General features: G+C 40.6%; 1 protein-coding gene across 2 annotated transcripts; it reads left to right on the top strand.

The window, feature by feature from the left end:
* Nucleotides 1-383: 383 nt before the first annotated feature.
* Nucleotides 384-21111, top strand: EBAG9 (estrogen receptor binding site associated antigen 9). 2 transcript variants are annotated; one of them, XM_059484902.1, is made up of 8 exons: nt 406-564; nt 5448-5623; nt 6529-6626; nt 9994-10072; nt 10276-10434; nt 12331-12438; nt 13454-13545; nt 20582-21111. In XM_059484902.1, the coding sequence occupies exons 3-8, from the start codon at nt 6544-6546 to the stop codon at nt 20700-20702; spliced, it is 642 nt and encodes a 213-aa protein (XP_059340885.1). In that variant the 5' UTR covers nt 406-564; nt 5448-5623; nt 6529-6543; the 3' UTR covers nt 20703-21111. The 2 variants fall into 2 exon arrangements, with proteins under 2 accessions (XP_059340877.1, XP_059340885.1); XM_059484894.1 differs by lacking the exon at nt 5448-5623 and having other exon boundaries at nt 384-564.
* The last annotated feature ends 926 nt before the right edge of the window (nt 21112-22037 follow it).

Below are 22037 nucleotides of genomic sequence, written 5' to 3'. Positions count from 1 at the left end.
GTTGGTGAACAAACTGGGACACTAGGGTAGCACCTGTCAGAAGCGATTTCAAACCATGTTTGTTTTTTAGTAACATCCAAGTTTACAGCTCAGCATCCTATCGACCACAGAGGAACAGCTTTACTGCCACGTGTGCAGCAACCCGATGCGGTTGCAGTCCAACGCCTTCTTCCCGCAGTTCCCCGGAAGGGCAAAGAGCCGGCTCAGACCTCCCCCAGTCCCTGTGGGGGCGGGAGGAATGCGGACGGGGGAGGTCGCGGGCCGCTGGCGGGGCGGGCCGCGGGCAGCCCGGCACGGCGGTGCCCCAGCCACTGCCCCAGGCGCTCGGACGGCCCGGGGTGCCCGCGGCCCGAGCGGCGCTGCCGGAGCGGAGCGCACGGGAGGCGGCGCGGCCGGAAGGGGCGGGCGTGTCTCCCGGGTGACGGGGCCGAGATGGCGGCGCGCGAGGCGGCGGCGGAGCGGCGCGGGCCCGGCTCTGGATGAGGGGCGGCCGCAGGCTGCGGGAGCGGCCGCCTCGGCCCCTGGAGCCCCGCGACCCCCGGCGAGGCCTCCCCGCCGGGGCAGGTGAGCGGGAGGTGTCGGTTCCTACGCTGCCGAGTGCCGCTTCCGCCTTGCTGGGCAGGGGCCCGGTCCCGGCGCCTTTTCTCCCGGGGCAGAGCTGCGGTTCTCCCGCAGCAGCGCCGCCGCCCTGCTCTGCCCCGTGCTCGGGGCGCCCCGGCCCCGCGGCCCTCGCCCAGCGGCGCGGCTGCTTGGCCGGCCCGGGAGCGCCAGGCCCGCGGCCTCTGCCCGACCGCTCGGGGCCTCTTCCGGGGCGACGTGGGGGGGAATCTCATGGACTGCGAAGAACACGATGTGGCAGACAGGCAGCGTTTGGGGACAGAGGGGCTTCGCACCCTGTGGGAAAGGGCGAGGGTACACGCCTGTCAGAACTCGTGGTGGGACGGCATTGCTTGGGGTTACCTACTGTTTACGCTGACGAGCAAATTTAATAATACATAGAGTAAAAATTCCTTAGCATGGTTTTAAATACTTCAGAATCTCTAACAGCTCACAGAAAAATTAAGTGCTACTATTTGGTTTCAGTGCTGTCTCCTAATAATATTCAAGACTCGGCTGGTCGGTAGCCGAGGTAGGGCACTGCTATTTGGTCCTGAATTCACAGTGTGTCTGAGTTGCATCTCTAGTGAAAAATGGCACAGCTTGCTGCTTTATAGCTCTGTGGAGCTGTATTTCTGTGGAAATACACATGTGCACTGCAGAAACTTCTTTAGGCCGTCTTGTAGTGTTGTTGTTTGTAAATAGCTGGTGCTCGTCAAGACAGGCATTGCAAGATGATTTTATAGTAGTAACAATGAGTGTGTTAATTTGTTGTCTCTGGCATTGCACATAGTTACAGAAAACTTAGGTCCGGGATGGCAAATAAGGAGTGGAACAGAACTGGGGTCTCTTAAGCTCTGGTTCTGTGTCTGAGAACTTAAGTTTTGTGAAGTGAGTTACATGAATTAGGGCATTATGTAAAAGACTTGTTGCAAAGTTATGAAGTGAATGAAGTTATAATGTAGTCTCACAAGATTGTGTTACCTCAAGCTGTATTCTGTATGCTGGTTTTCACAAGACAGTGGCATATACAGGTAAAGAATTGTCAAAGAATAACGGTAGACATAAACTTTCTATCTTAACTAATATTGCATTGAAGAGTATAATTTATTGTAATTCAAGACATAAAGCTTCAGGAGTTCACATTAGTGAGATTGTAGCTATATTCAGTTTCTTGGAGAGGACCTTTCAAAAAATTCTATCCTTACCACTGAAACTTTGCTAGGGTATTGTCACCAGCTGTTCTGGTGACAACACGAAAGCACTACTGAACCAGTATGGATTTTTGGTGCTGACAAATGTTAACACTCAAGGTCATGTTAGTCTTAAGTCCTAGGAAATGAACTTCTTGTTTTGCGTTAGGAGGGTGAAGCATTTCTCACGTCTCCTTATGTAAATTGGAGGGGAGCCTTTCAGTTTCAGACAAATTATTTTAAGCATCATCGTCTGGTTATTTGTCTAGCTGTGTTTAATATGGGCTAAAATCACTGATTCCAAGGTGTGTTTGTGTTTACATTCCAGAGTTACAAGTGAGCTGATCTGAAAGAAAGCTGATGTGGCAGTAGAATATGAGTTCACTAGGAGGAAAGAAGTTTCTGAAATAATTTTAGTGTCCCAAAGTGACTTTATTTTAGAATTGACTCTGTCTGTAGAGATCCTGTTTAAGTGGTATTTGTGTGTACCGTTAGATATGAAAGAGGAAGTGTTTCTCCAGGTGCCAGTGTGCTTATTGTACAGTGATAAACAGTGAGAATCTTGCTTATTGCACCATAGTTGATGAACCAGTCCTCCTGAGGTGGACTATGCTGGCTATGTTCAGTGAAGTCAGAGGTGCCAGGAGTTCTAATGAGGCTGCTGTTGCAAGCTGTAAAAATGTTCAGTAAAATTCTGAACTTTGCCTCCCTTAATTCTGTTTCCTTTATGGGTCCCTATAATGTTTGAGTTTCCTCATTCTTCTGACTTGGTTCTAAAGTGTATAACTTCTCATGGCTGTTGTCTTTTAGTCCTTTCTGGGCTCATGTTCCATGTGAATACCTGTTGTGACTTTTTACCAGTGGAAGACAGTATGAGACGCACAAGTCAAACTCCAGCTAAATTTGGTGTCTGTTACAGAATTGCTGAGTTGACCATGAGTATTAAATTGATTAGGATTCATGTCTTGATTTATTTGCTTGTTTATATCTGTTGTAATGGAAGTTCAGTTGACCCTAAGTCTCATAAATGTAACAAAGCAATTCCAGTAGTGGGAGAAGGAAATCTATCCTGTTTTATAGATGGTAAGTTGAGGCATGAGGTGTGATACACAGAAGGATGTATCAGGCTGGCAGACAACCCTTACCAGATTTTCTGAATTTTAATCCAGTATTTCACATTTGCCTCTATCTGTTAAGAAATGTTGTAGGATTCTTGATGTAGCACTGCAACTTTGCATTATGTATCTGTCATCCTGTGTTATAATTGACTGCTGATACAGTTGTGGTTCCTTTTGGGAATGTTTATCAAGGAAAGGCTTAAGAAAACAAGGACGGTTGTGGCCTGCCATTTAGCATTACACTGTCAGTATTTTTCCCAGGAGAAAGAGAAGGTACATGGCTGTGCTTCTTTCCAATGTCTGAGAAAGATGGACAAGAAGAGGATGAAAAAGTTGTTTCAGTTCAGCTTAGTATAATGGTATCATGTGAATTAAGTTTGCAGTGAACTGAGGAAAATTTGGGTTCTGTGTACATCTATATTCATACAACTGCTTCCGAATATAAAATGGTTTAGCTTGAGAAATTTAATTAACATTAAAAAACTTCCAAGCACAAAAGAACCCAACCCAGAAGGCACCAAACAAAACTCAAAACCTTTAGCAAACCTTTAACTTTTCAGGTAGTGCTGTTCTTAGAGCAACAATGCTCACATTTCAAGTGCTGTTTCAGACAAAGGGGAAAATGCTTGACTTTTTCTTACCTTGAGACAATAATTGGTTCAAGATTTTGATTTAAATTAATTTATAAAAAATAATATTAATTAAATAAATACATATATATGGCTTCATATCATAAATAGAATAAAAAGCAGGTACATAGAGGAAAGTTCTTTTTAAAGGTAAATTATTGCTAACACTACTATGGCTGGCTGATAGCATATTGTTGACAAAACTGGCTGTGCATCTGACAGTTTATAGTGTAGGGAGCTTAACTGGGAAGACTGCAGTCAATGCTCAGAAAAGAGGTGGGCAAAACAGTACTTACTATCTTAAATCACAAACAAAACAAACTTACTATCTTAAATCACAAATGGTTGGAAGAGGCCTCCAAGGTCATCAAGTCCAGCCTTTGAAGGACCTAGTTCTAGCTCAGCTGAAATGAAATCTCTATCACAAATATGTGAACTGGCCATGTGTCTCATTGTAACTCTGAAATCTTTGCCTGACACATGGAAGGTGGAGAGGTGCAAGTTATCTGATTGTCATGGGCATAATGATAGATGTTGAGCTCTGCCAGATGGGCATACTGGTGGTACTGGAAATATAGTCACTTACCTGGGAATGACCTGGGAAATGGATTAACTTTTGCTGATTAGTTCTTGTGGACTTCACAAGTCCACTGACTCTGCAAGCCAGAGTTCTTGTGGATTGTGCTTTTTTTCAATTGTTTAACTTTATATTGAAAACTCAATACAGGATACAATTCGATATATGAAAAAATGGTGAGTTGAAAATATATGTATTGGTAAGTGACACACTTGAACATTGTTCTGGTTTTAGTTTTTTGTTCTAGTTTTAGTTTTAGTAATCTTCCTAGTTCCTTGACTTTAGGCACAAATAATATTGAGTCTGCATAGGTTTTTGGTGGCTTCCTAAAACGGCCATCTCAGTCAGTAGTTAGGAGTTTTTTAAATTTAGGGTCTGTGTGTAGTGTCCAGTGTAGCAGTTAGATAGCCTGAATGAGGGAAAAGAGCTTTTACTCTTGCTCATACTGAGTACTGTTCTGCTGCTTCCCTCCTGCCCCCCAAGCTGATAAAAGAGTGAATTCTGGTAGAGTGGAGTGAGCTTCCAAACAGGCTTTCTTTCAGAAAAGATGTACCTTTATAATAATTTCAGCAGTCACATGCTCTTCATGCCTCACATCCTAGGCAGATAACTTCTAGCTGCCTTTCATAAAAATAACATTTTCTTTCACCAATTCAGTGTTAGTTTGCAGTAATTTCTACCTTTTGGATTGAGAACTTTCCATCTTACTACTGTTCACTCTTTCACTAACTTCCATTATTTCCTAATCATTTAAATTCTTGACTGATGCATTTTTCTGTTATCTACATATTGTTAACATTGCCCATTCTAAAAGGTTAGGAAGTGCTTGAGCATAATATGAAATAATGGTCCAGTCTTTTAAACTAAAAGCTAAAGATGTCTGACAATGTCTGTTCTTGCTTCTTTGTGGGAACTGACTGCTTGCTAATTCTGTTAGATAAAGAGCCAATCCAACCTTGTATAAAGTTCTCTACATTTTTAAGTCTCCCATGAAATGAAATGTGATAACACAAATATTGAAGTAGAGGTGAAACATGTCCTGTAAAGCCTTTCTCCTGAGCTACAGCTTGGTAGTGCAGTCTGTAATTTGGTAGTTACTGCTAACTTAAGCTTTTCATTTTGTAGTAAAAGGGCCTGTTTATCAGCTCCCATATGATTTTTCAGTAGCAGAAAGTCCTGTCCTGAACTACATGTAAAGCACTATTTCCAGTACTATATTACTATGGTGTTTAATAATAGTTATGTTATCTAGCAAATGAGCACCAATAAAAATACATCTATGCTCCTTGAAGCTCACAAATCCCATTGTGTACCTTTTTAATAAAATCCTCAGGACAGTATTGGAGCAGCGTACCTAATGATCCACCTTCCTGACTCTTCCTAACTTAAAGCCTGGAATATAAAAAGTGATTTAAATGCCATAGCATATTTGAAATCAAGCTGTCCTTCCATGGAATACTCATGGCCTGAGGAAAATGTCACAGGGCTGCCTTCTCTTCTCACCAGAAGGTATGTTAAACTTGCAACAGAGTATGTTGTTACAAGTGTAGATGTTTATAATGCAAAGCTATTTCTGAAGCCTAACCTCTTACTCTTTACTCTGAAATGTTCACCTACAGGAGAGAAAAGAGATCCTTGAATTCCAGCAGGTTTTTCTGAGTCAGTCTGTAGTTATTCAAGGTGGTATGTTGGAATGATGTGATGTGATAAATATAAATTCTCTAGATTATCAAATTGTCACTGAAAAAATAGCTACAAACAGAAGTGGCTTCAGCCAAAGATGAATTTTTTCTTTTCTGTGTTTGCTATCATGATCCGGTCAGGCAGAGAAATATCAGTAGCTCTGTGGGTTAGCTGGTGCAGTAGTTCACACAGGATGAACACTCTTTTTTTGATGATGATTTTTCAGTGAGACTAGTTCTAAAATAAGCAGTGTTCTCATCATACATTTCCATCAAAATGGAAGGCAAACTTAAACAGCTAATTTTGGAATTTCACCTAATGACTAAATCTATAATTTGTATATGCATGATATGCTCAAGCAAGCAAGAGCTTCTCTCTGATGAGTACTCTGTTTTGCACTGCCACTGTTCAGTGGAGTGTCTGGAACAGATCAGCTGCACAGGCACTGCAGATGGTTGCCTACACTTCCCCTTTAGGAGTGTCTTTAACTGTGACTCTACCTGTGATTTTGTGCTGTTTCTTTAAAGGTCATATATAGTAGATACCTGTATTACTTACATCAGTGAAAGATCCTGATAGTAGGCAGGTAGCGTCTTTGCTCCAAGTACCTGCTCTCTTTCCCTGCAATAAGTTTCACTGACTGCTCCTAGCTTAGTAGCAACTAAGGCCATTGGCTTTAGGTACTGTATAAAGTTGTATAATCCTCTGCATCTATCTTTTTTCTTTTGCAGGAAGTGTTTCTTACCATGGCCATAACACAGTTTCGACTCTTTAAAGTCTGTACTTGCCTGGCAGCAGTGCTTTCGTTCATTAAAAAGTTAATATGCAGGTAAGCAAGTCTTACTTAATTTGGTTACCTTTTTTTTTTTCAATTTTTCAATTACAGATTCTTGCACTTCTGCCCTTCCCCCAGCACCAGCCACCACTTTTACCAGCTCTGATTTTACTAATTGCAAAACAATCAACACAGATGAAAACTAAATTGAGTGAATTCTTTAATTTGCTATTTGTTCAGAGTTCCAAAAGTCTGTGTAGTGTATTTGTGAGTGTATTTTGTTGTATGGTGGCTGAATAAGGTTTTATAAACAGCTATGACAGGGTTTTAAAATGGCTTTTAAAACTATTCCATGTCAAACTTGAAGAAAAGCTGTGCTGCACAGTTTTAAAAAGTGCTTAGCAAGTGATACTTTGTGTTTCAAGAGATTCAGTTAATGGGAGCATCCACTCTGTCATCAGTCAGTAGGCTGTCATTACAAATGTAGGCAGTTCTCATCCTGTTTGTCAAAAACAGTTGCCTGAGACTTCAGATTCTTCTGCCTATTGAAGATTCTTTCAGAAGTTTGGAGGACCGTGATTAAAGTTCAAGGAATGGCTTTTTTTTCTTTTTAATGATGAAGAATGGTTTATTTTTTACACTCTTTTAAGTCATATGTGGTGTTCTTTTGAGTTGTAGACTCATGAATGCTGCAGTGTAGTACTTTGAAGCAATCTAAAAATCCTCAAGAGTGAATGTGGAGTAGTAGAGTTCAGTGATACAGTAGTAGAGTACCTGAGGCAGTTCTTGGCACTGTGCTGTCATACGAACTGCTGTGCTTCCTGCCACTTCTGCCGCATGTTGTTTACATAAACAAATGCCAATCTAGAGAAATGTATTCTCTTTTTCTGTATGATGACAATTACTTTCCCAGTGAGGATTAAAGTGTATGCAGAATATGTGGTAGACACAAAATAACTGTTTATTTCCTCTTCTCCTTTACTTATTCCAAGAGTAAGAGGAAGCTCTTGAGTTGTTGGTAACAACTCACTTACAGATCTAGTGAAGCATTAAAAGGATACATTTTAACACTGCATACAGTGATATAGATGTCAACCTTAGTTCTGTGATTTGAATTCCAAATTAAATTAAGAAAACTTGCTGTTCAAGTTCTGAAAGAAATCAAAACAGAGTTGATCATAACTTCTGTATTATGTGGATCCTTAATTTCTCAAATTATATTTTTTATAAGCAGATAATTGTTTTCTAAGTGTCGTGACAGTATTTTCATTCGTTTTTCCAACTTCTAAATGACATCTTGAAATGAACAGCTGAGAAACTGTTTCAGAGTACATTAAGTACTCTGAAACAGTACTTTATTTGCTTAATAACAATTAGATAAAGAAATGAAAATTAAGTCTTTCACATAAGCACATAAGCACTGGATCACATTAATTCAGACCACTAACTACAGATGTTTCTTCTGTTCACTGTCATCTGCAAAGTGTAGTTTGATAAATTTTGTTTTCCTGTAATGCACCCCTCGATATAACTATGACTAATTTTCAGCAAATGTGATTTAATTAAACGTGCATTTTAATTCAATGGATATGAGCTTAGTACTTACTTAGATTACATAGTTTACATTAGATTTTCATTTGAGCAAGTGCCTGTAGAGATTGTGCAACTCTTTAGGCAGCATAGAGCTTACAAATAGTACTAGTCCTTTCTTTAGTTAAATCTCTTCTTGATAAATAACAGACTGCCTGAATCCATCTTTCAGGAAATAAAATGTGTAAGTATAAGAAGAGATGACACTTCCTTCCATTTAAAATATCTAATTATCTCCAACTGAGAAATCTGAATACTACTTATTACTAAGGAGAAACAAATCCAATCATTTTTGAGGCATTTGGCATTCAGAGCAGTGATCAGTATCTAATGGTGGCTGTGGAGCAGCTGTTCCTCTAAGCATCTTGTTCCCTTCCTAGAGGAAGTGGAGATCTGTAGCCTGCCTTGGAGCTGCTCTGTGTACTATATTCTTTCTGATGTTGTGTGACAAAAGCTCTTTCCTCCTACCTCCAGCCCTGTTACCATTTTGACTTGATTAATGTTGTTACAAGCTGCTTGCTTGTCTCGTAGCTCATATAGAGAAAGTCAGTGCAGAAGTGATGGCTTGTAATAGTATTAAATGTAAATAGTATTAAGGGTGTCTGTGTTGTAGAGGTCTGAAGGAAGTTGTTTCCAAGCTTGGATTTCCTTTAGAGATGTCCAGTAAATCTTGTCAACCAGAAGTCTCTAATGTGTTTGAGGGAACAGTGTTCTCACTTTCCTTTACCCCTAAAATCTGTTGCTTTTCAGACTTGAAGGAACAGTTTATAAGGCAAGTAGAGTTAATTATATAAAACTTGAAAATTTGATTATAGCACCTGACCTTGTCTAAGGAGGAATATTGGTCTAGAGTAGAAAAAATATATCTAGTCACTCACCAGCCTATAGTAGAGGTCATATGACAAGCAATTCAGCTAGTCAGTTGGTAGTGTGTTCTCTAATACTAAAACTAATGGATAGAAACTAGAAATTGAAGTTTCCCGGTTTATTCTCATCAGTTGTAAGAAAAAAACATTCAATTTCCCAAGCTACATAAGGTCAGTTTCATGACTGCTTTGCTGTAGGACCTTACATTCTTTGTGGAAAACATAAATGTGAGTCTGAATTGCACTCTATTGTGTTGTAAGGTGTTAAAATACAGTGAATGTCAGCTAAGAATATTTTAATTATTCTGATCTTTGTATGTCATAAAGTAGATATCTAGATAATTTATTTGCAATGCATTAGTGTTGTTTTAAATTAAAATTATTTTATATGGTTGCTGAAATGCATTGAAATGGTATTCTTTACGTAGAAGCATGAATTGAAGCTATTAACTTGCATAATCTTGTATTACCTCTGTTTAGAATTTGAAGAAAAAAGAGCTTCAGAGGGGCTTTCAAATCAAGCAGCTTAGAAAGCTATTTGTTAGACACAGCTTAAAGTTTAAGACAAATAGAAAAATTTCTCATTTTACAGTAGAAATGGCTCTTTTGCAAGTATAGATTGTTAGTGCTTGCTTCATAAGCACTGACAGTCTAAAAATTGTGACTGAATTATGCAGATGAGTTAGCCCATTTTCATGTTTCTTAGAAGTATTTCTCTATTTCACTGCAATTAGAAAAGTAAATTGCACTTTGATATTCTTGTGAAAACAACTTTCAATTCATGATGAAATTCCTTTGCTTAGCTGACTTTTAGTGACAGTAGTTAATACAAAGGTAATGGAAGCACTGAATGTTTTAGCCATGACTATTTTCAGTAGTGCTGTTCTCAGACTTCCTTTTTTGTTTTTTTTAAACTTAGTGCTCATGTTTTCAGAGCTTGGAGGAATCCTACATTTTTTTTTCAGGTCTGGAAGAGGGCGAAAGTTAAGTGGAGACCAAATAACTTTGCCAACCACAGTGGATTATTCATCTGTTCCTAAGCAGGTAAATGTTAAAGTGGTAGGTGACTTAATCCCATAACAGGGTGATTATAGAAGTCCTACAATATTGAATTGGTATATATCCAAGAAATATATCAAATAATGTGATATATGTGATACAGTGTTAAGTATATATCTTAGCAAGTTATAAAAAGACAAGATTTTACCTGCAGATAGTATTAATTTGTACCATATTCTTATATTCAGCCTGAAGTAGAAGATTGGTCTTCATGGGATGAAGATGCACCTACAAGTGTGAAGATTGAAGGTGGCAATGGTAATGTGGCTGCTCCACAAAATTCTTTGGAACAAATTGAACCTGATTATTTCAAAGATATGGCACCAACTATAAGAAAAACTCAAAAAGTAAGTATTACATTTTCAACTATATTTATGGAGGGTCTTCCTTGCTTTAAAATAAAAGCAAGTAAATTGGCAACTTACAGAAGGTGCTGTTGGTAAATGAGAATAGATGTTTGTGTGTAGTTTATCATGTTTAATTTTAAGACCTTTGAGATCTTAACAATTGTGATGCTATCAGATGTTTACATACTTAGTCTTCATGTTATTGGAAACTTATGAATAGTTTCATACTCTAAAAGTTCTTGGAAGTATAATGGGAGAACCCTCTAGTCATTTGTGCTCATATCCTTTTTTGAACAAAGACATTCAATGTCTTGCTCTATTGAAGTCTGAGGGAGCAGCCCTGCTGTTTCAGAAAACAATGGTTAATTGTTTCACCAAGTTATATTGGGGAGGCTGGAATTAGGGAACTGGTTTCAAAATAGCTTGTTCTTCAGATATCCATTTTAACTGGAGACAAGACAGGAGGGCATCTCTACAGGAGCATCAAGGTTGTAAATAAATGCTGATTAAAATCTGGTGATTGCAGGTTTTGTTTCTATTTGTCAATCTTTCAGCTGGGTACTTGCAGATCTTTGAGTCAATTGGAAAAACCTCACAAGTACTGGAATAGGTTACCAGAGTTGTGCAGCCTCCATCTCTAGAAGCTTTTAAGCCCCACGTGGAAAAGCCCTAAGTACTTTCATCAGCTTTAAAGTGACAGTGGTTTGAGGAGGAGATTGGATTACAAACCTCCTGAGGCCCCTTCAAACATGAATCTTCCTGTGGTCCTGTGAACTGGAGGTGATCCTGGTGTCAGCTTTCTGTACATTTAGAATCTTCTAAGGATTTTGCTGTCCCAAAATCTGAGGAGTAGGAGAGGGCTAGGGAGAGGTAGATTTCTTCTTTATATCTACTGACATTTTTTGCCTCATAGAATGCACTTCAGGTTCAGAACAAAACTGAGGAAGAGTCCGTGCTAAACACTGGGTTTCTATTAAATATCTCTCTAGGGATTACTGCAGGCACTGTAAAAAACATCCCTGTTAACTTGGCCAAATTACCACCATTCAGTATGAATTTATGTTTATTTCCACTGAATGTCTCAATATAAACCCTGAGATTTGAGGTACAGTCTACTCATGCTGTCACTCATCTATACTGATCTATTTGGAAATAGATCCTCAGTCAAATAACAGACTGTCATTGCCCAATAAGACAATAAGATTGTCTAGTCCTCTTTCCTTTCTTGGATTGGTACAAGCATACAGGCAGTGGAACTGTGGATCTGCCTCATTGGGAAGCAGAAGAGGCTCGAAGTAGGCTAAACAAAGTTTCTGCCTTGTGCTCAAGACAAGTGAAAAAGTTATGTGATCTTGGCAACTGTTTTGGGAAAAGCACTGCTTTTCAGCCAAATCAGTACAGAGCTTATTAGTAAATGTTGACAGAAAATTTGCAGCTATTGAAACTGCACAGATAGTGGAGTAGTTGAGAGAGCTGACATTACAGTGCAGTACAACTGTGCAGACAGCACTGTCCTCAAAAGTAGTAGCTTAAAGTGACCTGTCACTGAAGCAGGATTTCTCCAAGCAATTTGTCACATAATTGGTACTTTTATGAGTACTGGAGATGTGGCTGTTTGAATTGTGATTCTTTGTTCCCATTCTCTGTCTTGATACAGTCACAGGTTTCTATGTGACTAAAGAATATGCTAGTGGGGGGAGGAGGAGTTCTTGTCTTTTGTATTTATCTTTCACTTACAAGTTCATTTTGCTGTGCAGCTTTAAGAACCTGGCCAGGTTTAAGACACAGTGAGGTGTTGTGTAGCTGAACCTTCATGGACAGAGAGTTATATGACCAAGGAATCTCTGCAGTGCTTTAATCTACCACTTTTTTGTTCCTTTTTTTGAATATTTTCAGATAGTTATTAAAAAACGAGAGCCTTTAAATTTTGGAATTCCAGAGGGAAACACAGGATTCTCTAGCAGATTAGCAGCCACACAAGATATTCCTTTTATTCACCAATCTGTAAGTATGCTTTAAGTATTGATCTTGTATTTGTCAGTTAAATGATATTCTCTATGGGAAGGAATAGTCTGCCTAAGGTGTGCATTGTGGGAAGTAATTGGAATAGTTGGGGATGTAAATTTTTTTTAAATTGAGTGAAGAATGAAGTAGTCCAATATGTTCTGCAGAGAAACTTGACAGATCAGTGATAAAAAGGTAGGAAGCTTCCATATACTTATGGGCTTGCAAATCTGCTAAAGCAATGAACTGGAAGTTTTGGGTTTTACTCAGTAAGTTACTAACAAAAGAGTAGAAGGCTTTTTTGAAAACCTTTAAGTTACCTTTGCTTTATTGCTTTGGACCCATTTTTAACCTTCTGCTTCTCCCTTTTTGTGTAGGAATTGTAGTGTGGCAGTCTCCTAATTTTTACTCCTTAGCCTTTGAAAAATTTGTCTAGTTGCCTAATGACCTGGCCAGTTAGCAGGAGATGCTCTCCCTCCCTTGCCCTTTGCCTTTTTTAACAGTGTTTCTCTTTTGATAAACGTTGTGCACAAAAGGGTACAGGCAGGAAGCAGTACAGAATGGTCATACCACCTCCTTGCACTGTCTTTTATGAAAATAGTTCAGGAAAGGACTTTTAGTGAGTAAAAGTGTCACTCAGCTGATACTGGACATAAAAACAAGTGGATGTACGTGTTGGTTTGTCCATGCAACTGCCAGAAATCTTTTACATTATCTACTCATTTAATCTGCTCAATCTGTCTTCCTCTTGCTAAAAATGCACTCCACTACTTCCTTCCTGTCTTTGTCCAAAAAAACCCTTTGACAACTGAAAAAGCTCAGTATTATAGCAGGAAGAAAAGCATGGACAGTAAGATGAGAAGCACTGCCATACATCAAATATTTCTGTAAGTCTGAAGCATTAAGGTTAAAAATATGTTAAGGAAACTTTGCTGTCATCCAGGAGCCACTCTGGCAGTCACACACCAGTGTTTTATTTAATTTTCCATGTGCTTAGAACTTCTCTTTGTTTCAGCCTGAACTGGGAGACCTGGATACTTGGCAAGAAAATACAAATGCCTGGGAAGAAGAGGAAGATGCTGCTTGGCAGGCAGAAGAAGTTCTTAGGTAACTGAAATTAATTTAACACTATGTAAAGGTTTTACATGTAAAAGAATCACATTTGTTTATTTGGCACCTTCCTGGTAAGTGCCAAGAATTCTTTAACTCCTCTTAAGACAAATTATTTTTATGCATCTAATCTCTGTGTAACTGGTACTCACCAGAAGACATTTTGGATCTAATTAATTTAATAAATGAGATAGTAGAGGACATCTGAAAATCACTGGAACACTGGAACAACACATTAACACATGCACATGCAGGTGCTAAAAAAATGGCCCTCCACCAATCCCAACAATTTATTATGTTCAGATGACATTACTTGATTAGGTAAAATACCACTTGATGTCCTTCTAAAAAGTATCACAACCATGTGCTTAAGGTAAAAATAGTTCAGGATAGAAGGTGAAGTGATAACTATGTTCTTGGAATCCCTGTAGGAGCTAGGCTTTTGTAATTTAACTAAACTAGCTGAACATAAAATCAAAGTCTTGCACAAAGTTAGTGTGAATGCTTCAGCTGTTCAGTTTGTGTTCTTCTTTCCTTTAAGGGGTATGGAGAGTAAAGGGATGCAAATTAAGTTTATCATACTCAATGATTTGAACTGGTAGTGACTTACAGTTGTATCAAACTTTACTGCTTGCTACATAGTCAGGTAACCAGCCTCAGACAGCTTTAGCTTCCTAGGCTGTTGTAATTCTACTCATTTAATTACAAGCACATGGCTTCTGTGGTCCACTAGTGAAATAAAGACATGATATAGTAAAAAATCATTCTAAGGAAAATAGGGATTGTGGGGAAAAGAAATGAGGAATCTGATCAAGTGTTTATTTTAATGTTTTGAAAAATTCACATTTTCAATCTGTGGAATAAGACAACAGGGAAGTTACCAGCTCATTTTCAATGTGCTAATCATAATTAGAATTTATTCAATTTATTATCTCTGTCAGTCTTGCTTTGCAGCAGCTTAACGTGTGAAAATAGAGTTGTAATGCAAATATTTTTGTAAACTTTATCTGGTATCGGTGTGTACATTCTGATCAATATCTTGCTGGTGTCGCAGACATTTCTCCACAGAAATCCTTTTCTTTCATATTTCTGTGTCTTCGGGAGCCAGAGGCCCCCGAAGAGAAGGTAAACAATTATTATCAGCTGCTGTGGAATGCAATAGGATTCACCTTGATTGGCTCATTTTCTATGTTTATAATTAAGGGCCAATCATCAGTGCAAGCCAGGGGACTGAGTCCCTGGACACAACTTTGTTGTGGATTCTTTTCTATCTATTCTTAGCTTAGCTAGCAGCTCTGCAAACCTCTCTCTATATTCTTTTTAGTATAATTATAATGTATTATATCATATATTAATAAATTCAGCCTTCTGATCAAGATACAAGATTCACCGTCTCTCTCTCACCAGCAGCGACCCACTCAGGTCGCTGTAATATCTGGTGACCCCTCGTGTCAGAGCAAAAATTAATCTGATAAGACCAGAGGAGCAAAATTGCTGCACTGGGTAAAAATCCTGTATGTGTAGCATTTGATGGTTGCTTTGAAGTGACCTCAGAAAGTGGATTCAAGCCAGGAGCTGGAGAACCGAAGATCCTGATTTGGACAGAGTTCACAGCCAAGGCTGACCACAAAGAGAATCTTTCTTCTGGAAAACCATCAGGAAAGATGATGGAAAAGAGCAGCAGACCTGTGGAGCTGGCCAGAGCAAGCTGGACTCTTTCAGAAGGTACTGTTCACTTTTCTATCCCTGATGAACCAGCCCTTCGTAGCTTGTGGCTGTTTGTATGGCAGACCCATGCCTTGCCAGAAGAGATTCAATTCTCCCCTTCAGAGGAGAAAATAATAGCCCTCTGGAAACATTGGTGCAGGGAAGACGGCTTCTTTTTGTCAAAAACAGATATCTATGAATTCTTTCGATGGGCAAAGCTTTTTGGGTTCTTTACTGATATTCTGTATGCTTTGGATGTTTTTGTCTGGGAGTGCACGGACTCGATTATCCAGTGCGTCTGCCTGGAGGGACGCGTGTTGCCTTCCATCTACTCAGCATTTATAAAGCTTTTCCCAGTCCTGAAGCGCAGAGCAGCTTGTTTTCAATGGATTTCTAACTGTTATGGCCAAGCTCCGTTTCCACCACCCTTGGCAGAAGACCCCGTGGGTGACGACTTTGGGTTTTTTTCCCCCCCCTGCTTCGCGGCGGGGGGGGCCGAAACTTCGCGGCGCGAAGAAGTTTTTTTTACTCTTGCTCCGGAGCATGCTCAGATGGAGTCGTCTCCTTCCCCCCCTTCTCTCTCTCCGGGGGGATGGGAGCGGCCGCTCAAGCCAGCGCCGGCCTCTCAGACTCCGCCTTCAGAAACGGGGGCGGCACCGGTCTCCGAGGTTTCCTCCACGGCCCTGCTAGAGCCGTCACTCCAGGAGATCCCGTCTCCGCCTCTCCAGGAGGTCCCGCCCGCGGTTGCACCGGCCTCCCTGCCCCCGCCAGAGCCTGTGTCGGAGAAGGCCGAAGAGACAGCACTTCCGCCGATTGACCTGTTGCTAAGCAACGGCGACGCTTCGCCGCTCCTCCCAGCTCCGCTGGTGCCCGTGCCGTGCCCGCCGCCGTTTTCAGAGCCCAAGGACGCAGCACCAGCGTGTTCCCGCGTGTCCCCGCCGCCTCCACAGCAGACCCCAGAGTCAGCAGCAGAAAACGGAGTTGAGCCCGCGGGACCCTCGGAGCAGCCCGCGGCGGATCCCACGCTCAGCGCGATTCCCTCCCCAGTTTCGACTCCCTCCCCGATGCTTCCACCGGACGTCCCAGCAGTCGCTCCGGCAGGGGGTCTCTCCTTCCGTGGAGCAGGGGCTGCCCGCCAGCTCACTGTTGTGGCAGTCCGGCTGCCTGTTTTTAAGATCAGCATTCTCGGCGGTTTGGGGGGTGGTTTTTCGGGGATTGTCCCATGGAGGCCGCCGCCTCTCTTGTGCCCTAGCGGCGAGGGGGAGGGGGCTCCCGAAAGTTTTGCCTCTGATTCCCAGCCCGGAGGGGATGGGGATGAAGCCAGGGGGCGGATGAGAGACAAACCCGATGTATTGCAGAGGGAGAGGGCACAGTTGGAGGAGACCATAGCTGGTTTGCTGTGGGAAACAAACATTCCCAGACCCGAGATGAAGATTCTCGGGGCAGCTTCTATTTCCCTGCTGCTGGCATGCCTCAGTGGTTTAGGGGAAAGGAAGCGTCTCACTGCCCGTGCTGCCATTGTGCTGGCAGAAAGGTTCAGGCCTGCAGCAGGAATGCAGAGCCTTCCTTATGGGTTTGGCCGGGGATGCTGGGCTCAGGAAATTCCTGGGCCGGGCCCGCTGCGAGGCCTCTTGATGTTTCGAGGGGTTCTGGTTTGTCCTACCGGTCCGGGTCCCCCTGTGTGAGCCAGTTTTGGGGTTCCTGGTCCAGTATGGGCCAGGGCCCCCAGGGCCTTGCTCTGCTTGGCTGCTGCTCTTTTGCTTTTCTGATAAAAAAAAAAAAAAAAAAAAAAAAAAAAAAAAAATTAAAAATTAAATAAAAAAGATTGAAAATAGGCGGGCAGCAGCTCTGAAGTGCTGAAGCGCTGAAGGGCCAGAAAAGGACATTCTAAAAATTGTTCAAATTGTTTAAAATTGTGTTATGCTGTTTCAGGACCAAAAAGGACTCTCAGATGTCCAAAAGAAACAACTTCAGCTGATGGACTGTTCCTGAAACTCAGCTGCATGGACTTGAATTCTCTTTGCATTGTTTCTTGCAATTTTCTTATACTGTAGGATTGTTTTAGTGAATTATTAGTATTCTATATTTTATAGGTGAAGGAATTTCCTGTTCATTCCACATCAGCATTTTTCTTTTATTTTTATACAATTTAGAAAGGTGAGATGTCGCAGACATTTCTCCACAGAAATCCTTTTCTTTCATATTTCTGTGTCTTCGGGAGCCAGAGGCCCCCGAAGAGAAGGTAAACAATTATTATCAGCTGCTGTGGAATGCAATGGGATTCACCTTGATTGGCTCATTTTCTATGTTTATAATTAAGGGCCAATCATCAGTGCAAGCCAGGGGACTGAGTCCCTGGACACAACTTTGTTGTGGATTCTTTTCTATCTATTCTTAGCTTAGCTAGCAGCTCTTCAAACCTCTCTCTATATTCTTTTTAGTATAATTATAATGTATTATATCATATATTAATAAATTCAGCCTTCTGATCAAGATACAAGATTCACCGTCTCTCTCTCACCAGCAGCGACCCACTCAGGTCGCTGTAATATGCTGGTCTTCTTTTTTTTCCTTTTTTTTTTTTAAACTTCATTACTGTTTCAGGTTTTGTACTGAAATACAAGCTTTGTGATGTGAAAGATGTGCTTTTGGGCTGTTTTGGTTCCACAGATAGTAATTTTTCCTGTAAAGAATATCAATAGACTCAGTAAGATCTTCAATAGCTGTGGTGCAGTGAAAAAACTTTTTTTTGTTTGTTTGTTTTTTTATTGAGAAATGAAACAGGTACTTCTGCTACTGCAGAGGCTGCACTATATTTACTTAACCCTTGCCACATTCTATTACAGATGGTTTGTCATACATGAATTAGCTATTAAAAATTACCTGGTGTATGTATATGCCAGTTTATTCTTGGAGTGTAAAATTTGTGCAGTGAATATTTCCAGGATGGGCTAAGTTATATTGTTTGCCAACTGTCAGGTTCATGCTCTAGAATACATAGGAAGAGCAATCTCTTACATGGTGATAGCAGTGGAGTTTCCCAAAGGCTTTAATTTTTCATAGTGTCATAATATTTGGTTGAACCTATCCTAAAGATTTCAGCCTACCATCTTTACTGTTAAAAGGGTTCAACTCAAATGGTTACTTCTCATAGGGTTTCTTTTTGGCCTCACTAAAAAGTATCAAACTGCAGTTGTTATAGAAGGGATGTGTGTCTAAATACTTGCAGCAGATAAAATATGATTAGAACTCCAGATGTCTATGGCTTACTGCTTGTCCAGCTATGGCTGGCTACCTCTATACAGCTGGTCATTATGTAAGCTGTACCCCAGCTGGGTGAAGTAAAACCTTTGTTTTATTCATGACACAAAAATAACAATGTTTATCTGTAAATGAGTCAAGGCCTGGCTGATTTTTAGCAACATTGATAAAGAAATCCCGACTGGGTTTAGTTTCTCTTGCAGTAGACATCACCGGTGTTTTTAACATCTGACATTTAACATAAAACTTAAGCAAAATATTTAACATAAAACTGGTCAGGCCCGACTCTGTTTTCAACAGAGTGTAGTAAGGAAGTGCAATGGAGTCTCTTCTTAATGATAGAAGTCTGCATCTTGATCTGCAAAATGATCTGAAGATCCTGTGGCCACTATGGTGACTTAATGCCTAAGTGTATCACTTGAAAGAAGCTTGTATAATATTTCAGACTGCCAAATAGAGGACAGTCCTGTAATGTTCCAGAGTGTTAATGCTGACTGTACTCCAGTGGTGCTTTTGGAGAATGAAATGAGTGTGCAGAAAAAGTGAGGGTCTCCCTTAGCCTGCTGTGTCTGGTACCTGTGGGTGCTTAGTAAGACCAGAATAATTTTTGTGTAGTAATGGAGTGCTGATCACTTATGCAGAAGTGGGCTGTGTCCTGCTAACTAGCAGTGAAGACTGTCCTGTGGCCTCTGGTGAGTTTATGTATAAGCATAACAGTTGAAATGAGCACATATAGTAAGTCAAATGCTCCCTGGAATTAAGGCATGCAGAAAGTGCTGAAGAGTAGGCTATCAGAGCATGAGAAGTTCCTGTAGTCTCTTTTTTCCCCATTTTCCACAGGTTCTAGGCTGGGATACACTGAAATTTTCCAGTCAGTGGTGAATTGGTATAGTGGATGACAAACTGCGTTTTCAGTTAACTTGAATTAGTTGGAACTGAGTTTCTTCTGCAAATTTTAGATACCTATCTACAATTCAGACTTTATATTACCAACGAAGTTTTTATCCCAGTGGAAGCAATTGAACTCACACATTTTTAGTTTATAACAGCTACTTGTATTTTTGTTGGCCAGTTGCTGTGTCTGAGGCGAGTTGAAGGTCTGTCTCTAGTAGAACTGAGTGCAGGTTCCCAGACAGTAGAGGGCGTGAAACCACTGCTGTGCACAGGAGCTCTGTGTCCTGTGGGTCACCCTGGGGAGAGAAACAGGAGCTGCCATGATCCCTCCCTTCAGAACTGCTCGTGAACAGCAGCATTAACTACATGGGGCTTTTTGGAACTTTACTGTCTCTGTGTATTGGCTGGTGAAGAAACACAGTGCCTCTTCCCTTCTGCATCACTTCAGATACGTGGGAAATATAAAAATCTGCCACTGTAATGTGGCAAATATTATTACTCTGCATATTGCTGCACTGACAGCTCTGTCAGCTGTCAGGTAGAATGTAGAGTAATGGGTGACAAACTCAAAAATATCCCTAAACCAGCAAAAACTCAAAACTTTTGAGCTGCTGCTGAAAGTATTAGATAGATTTGTAGTTTTTCCTCTAGGCCTTGCAACTGTCTTTACTCTCACTGATTCATTTACTCTGAATCTTTGAGAAGCTAGTGGCTTTTAAATTGCTGAATAATTGAACAAATATTACTGCCTAAAGCTAGGTTGGATTGGGTTTGATATGAAAAAGTTATGAAAAGTTATGAAAAAGTTCTTCACCTGGAGTGTGATCACGAACAGGCTCATCAGGGAAGTGGTCACAGCACCAAGCCCGCCAGAATTGTTTGAAGAATGCTCTGAGGCATATGGTGTGATTCATGGGGATGGTCCTGTGTAGGCCAGGAGTTGGACTTTGATGATCCTTGTGGGTTCCAACTCAGAAGATTCTACAATTCTAGATTAATCTGAAAAAAGGACTTCAGCACAGTAAAAGGACTTTTCTGAGCCTAATGACAATAGGCTGATGCTCTGTTTTTATTAGTTATAATAACCTATGTATTGACAGGAACTTAAGGTATGAGCATGCTGAAAATCGCATGTGTGTTATTTAGCAATTTATGTTTTCTTTAATTACAGACAACAGAAGATAGCGGAAAGGGAAAAAAGAGCAGCAGAGCAACAGCGAAAGAAAATGGAGAAAGAGGCACAAAGGCTAATGAAAAAGGAACAAAACAAAATTGGTGTAAAACTGTCCTAACAGAAGCCACACAGCAATGGCAGTGCCAGTGAAAAGAGAATTTCAGCTCCACAAGATACATGTTGGTATTGATTTAACTATTTATAGGACTTCAACACACTGCTTGGTTTCAGTGCATTCTTCAGGTCATCTTGGAAGCCAGGATTTTCCCAAAACATCTTGAACTACTAGTATGTAGTTCTTAAAGAAGAAAAGCCCTACAGAAAATCATGCCTTGATGGAATGTTTCCTGCAATAGTTCTTTTCCAGCACCCTTCTTTGCAGCAAGTGATTGACAAGGATGTTGATTGAAAAACACTCTAAATGAACAGCTCAAGCCTAGGGAAAAGAATGTAAATATTGAGTGGTGGGAAATCTACCTGTATTGTCTGTGCTTACCTGAAACGTGTAATTAAACAGTTTTAAAGAACCTTTTGTTTCCTGCCTGATAAAAAAGTCTGCTTTTGCTCTTTTATGAAAGTATTTGTAAACACTTGAAAGTTCTCCATGGGAGATCATACTGTATAGAAGAAAATAATTTATTATGGATGACCTACAAGTCAAAATGTGCTCCTGGTGGGTTATGCAGCTGAACACTGAAATTGGATTTCTTGTCACTTTGTCACTTGCAGCTTCCTATGCTCCCATTTACACTTGACACTGCATTGACTGCCAGCAGTGGCATCACTACACAGGAGTGGTGCAGCCTACAAAGGGTTGATGCAAATGTAAGGGAGCATTTTAGTCATTTACTTGTATTGGTAAATTTGTATTTCTAGCAGAAATTCTTAAACTTTCTAGAGATAGGAATCCTCACACCTTATAGTTGTTGCATAGTTAGCGTAATTGAGAAGAAAAATTGTGTCTTCTGCTAATAAAGCTAGTGTGAAAATTGTCAGTTCAGTTACAAGCACTTTTCAAACTCCATTTTTTGCACACTTTCTGTATGTGTTTACTTTGTAATTCTCCTGGTGAAGCATGAATGGTGTATGTGCAGTAGAAGGCAACAGTGCTTTAATGAAAAAGTTCAGTGTCTGCTGGAAGGAGATAGATGGGAGGGGTTGGGGTCTATGTGCTTCATCCAGCCCAGTGCTTCAGTGAATGCTTTTCCCAGGTTCTGTTGTGTGGGTGCTATTACCCTTGATTTGTGGGTTGTATGGATTTCTTGCCTTATGACAGGTGAGTGACGTCGGCACATTTTGCACTCAAGACTTGTTTCCTGTTCATCCAGGGACAGCACAGGAAGTGTCAGTTGTAAGAGAATGGGAAGGGGAGGAGGGGGCATGTGACTAGATCTTTCCTGCCTACAAAAATAGAATTTGTAACTAAGTTCTAGTAAGTTCTGGCACAAATTTT

Source organism: Ammospiza nelsoni, chromosome 1 (assembly GCF_027579445.1).
Source record: "Ammospiza nelsoni isolate bAmmNel1 chromosome 1, bAmmNel1.pri, whole genome shotgun sequence".
NCBI lineage: Eukaryota > Metazoa > Chordata > Aves > Passeriformes > Passerellidae > Ammospiza > Ammospiza nelsoni.
The sequence above is the reverse complement of the archived record's forward strand: the minus strand, read 5'-3'. Positions and strand labels throughout refer to the sequence as shown.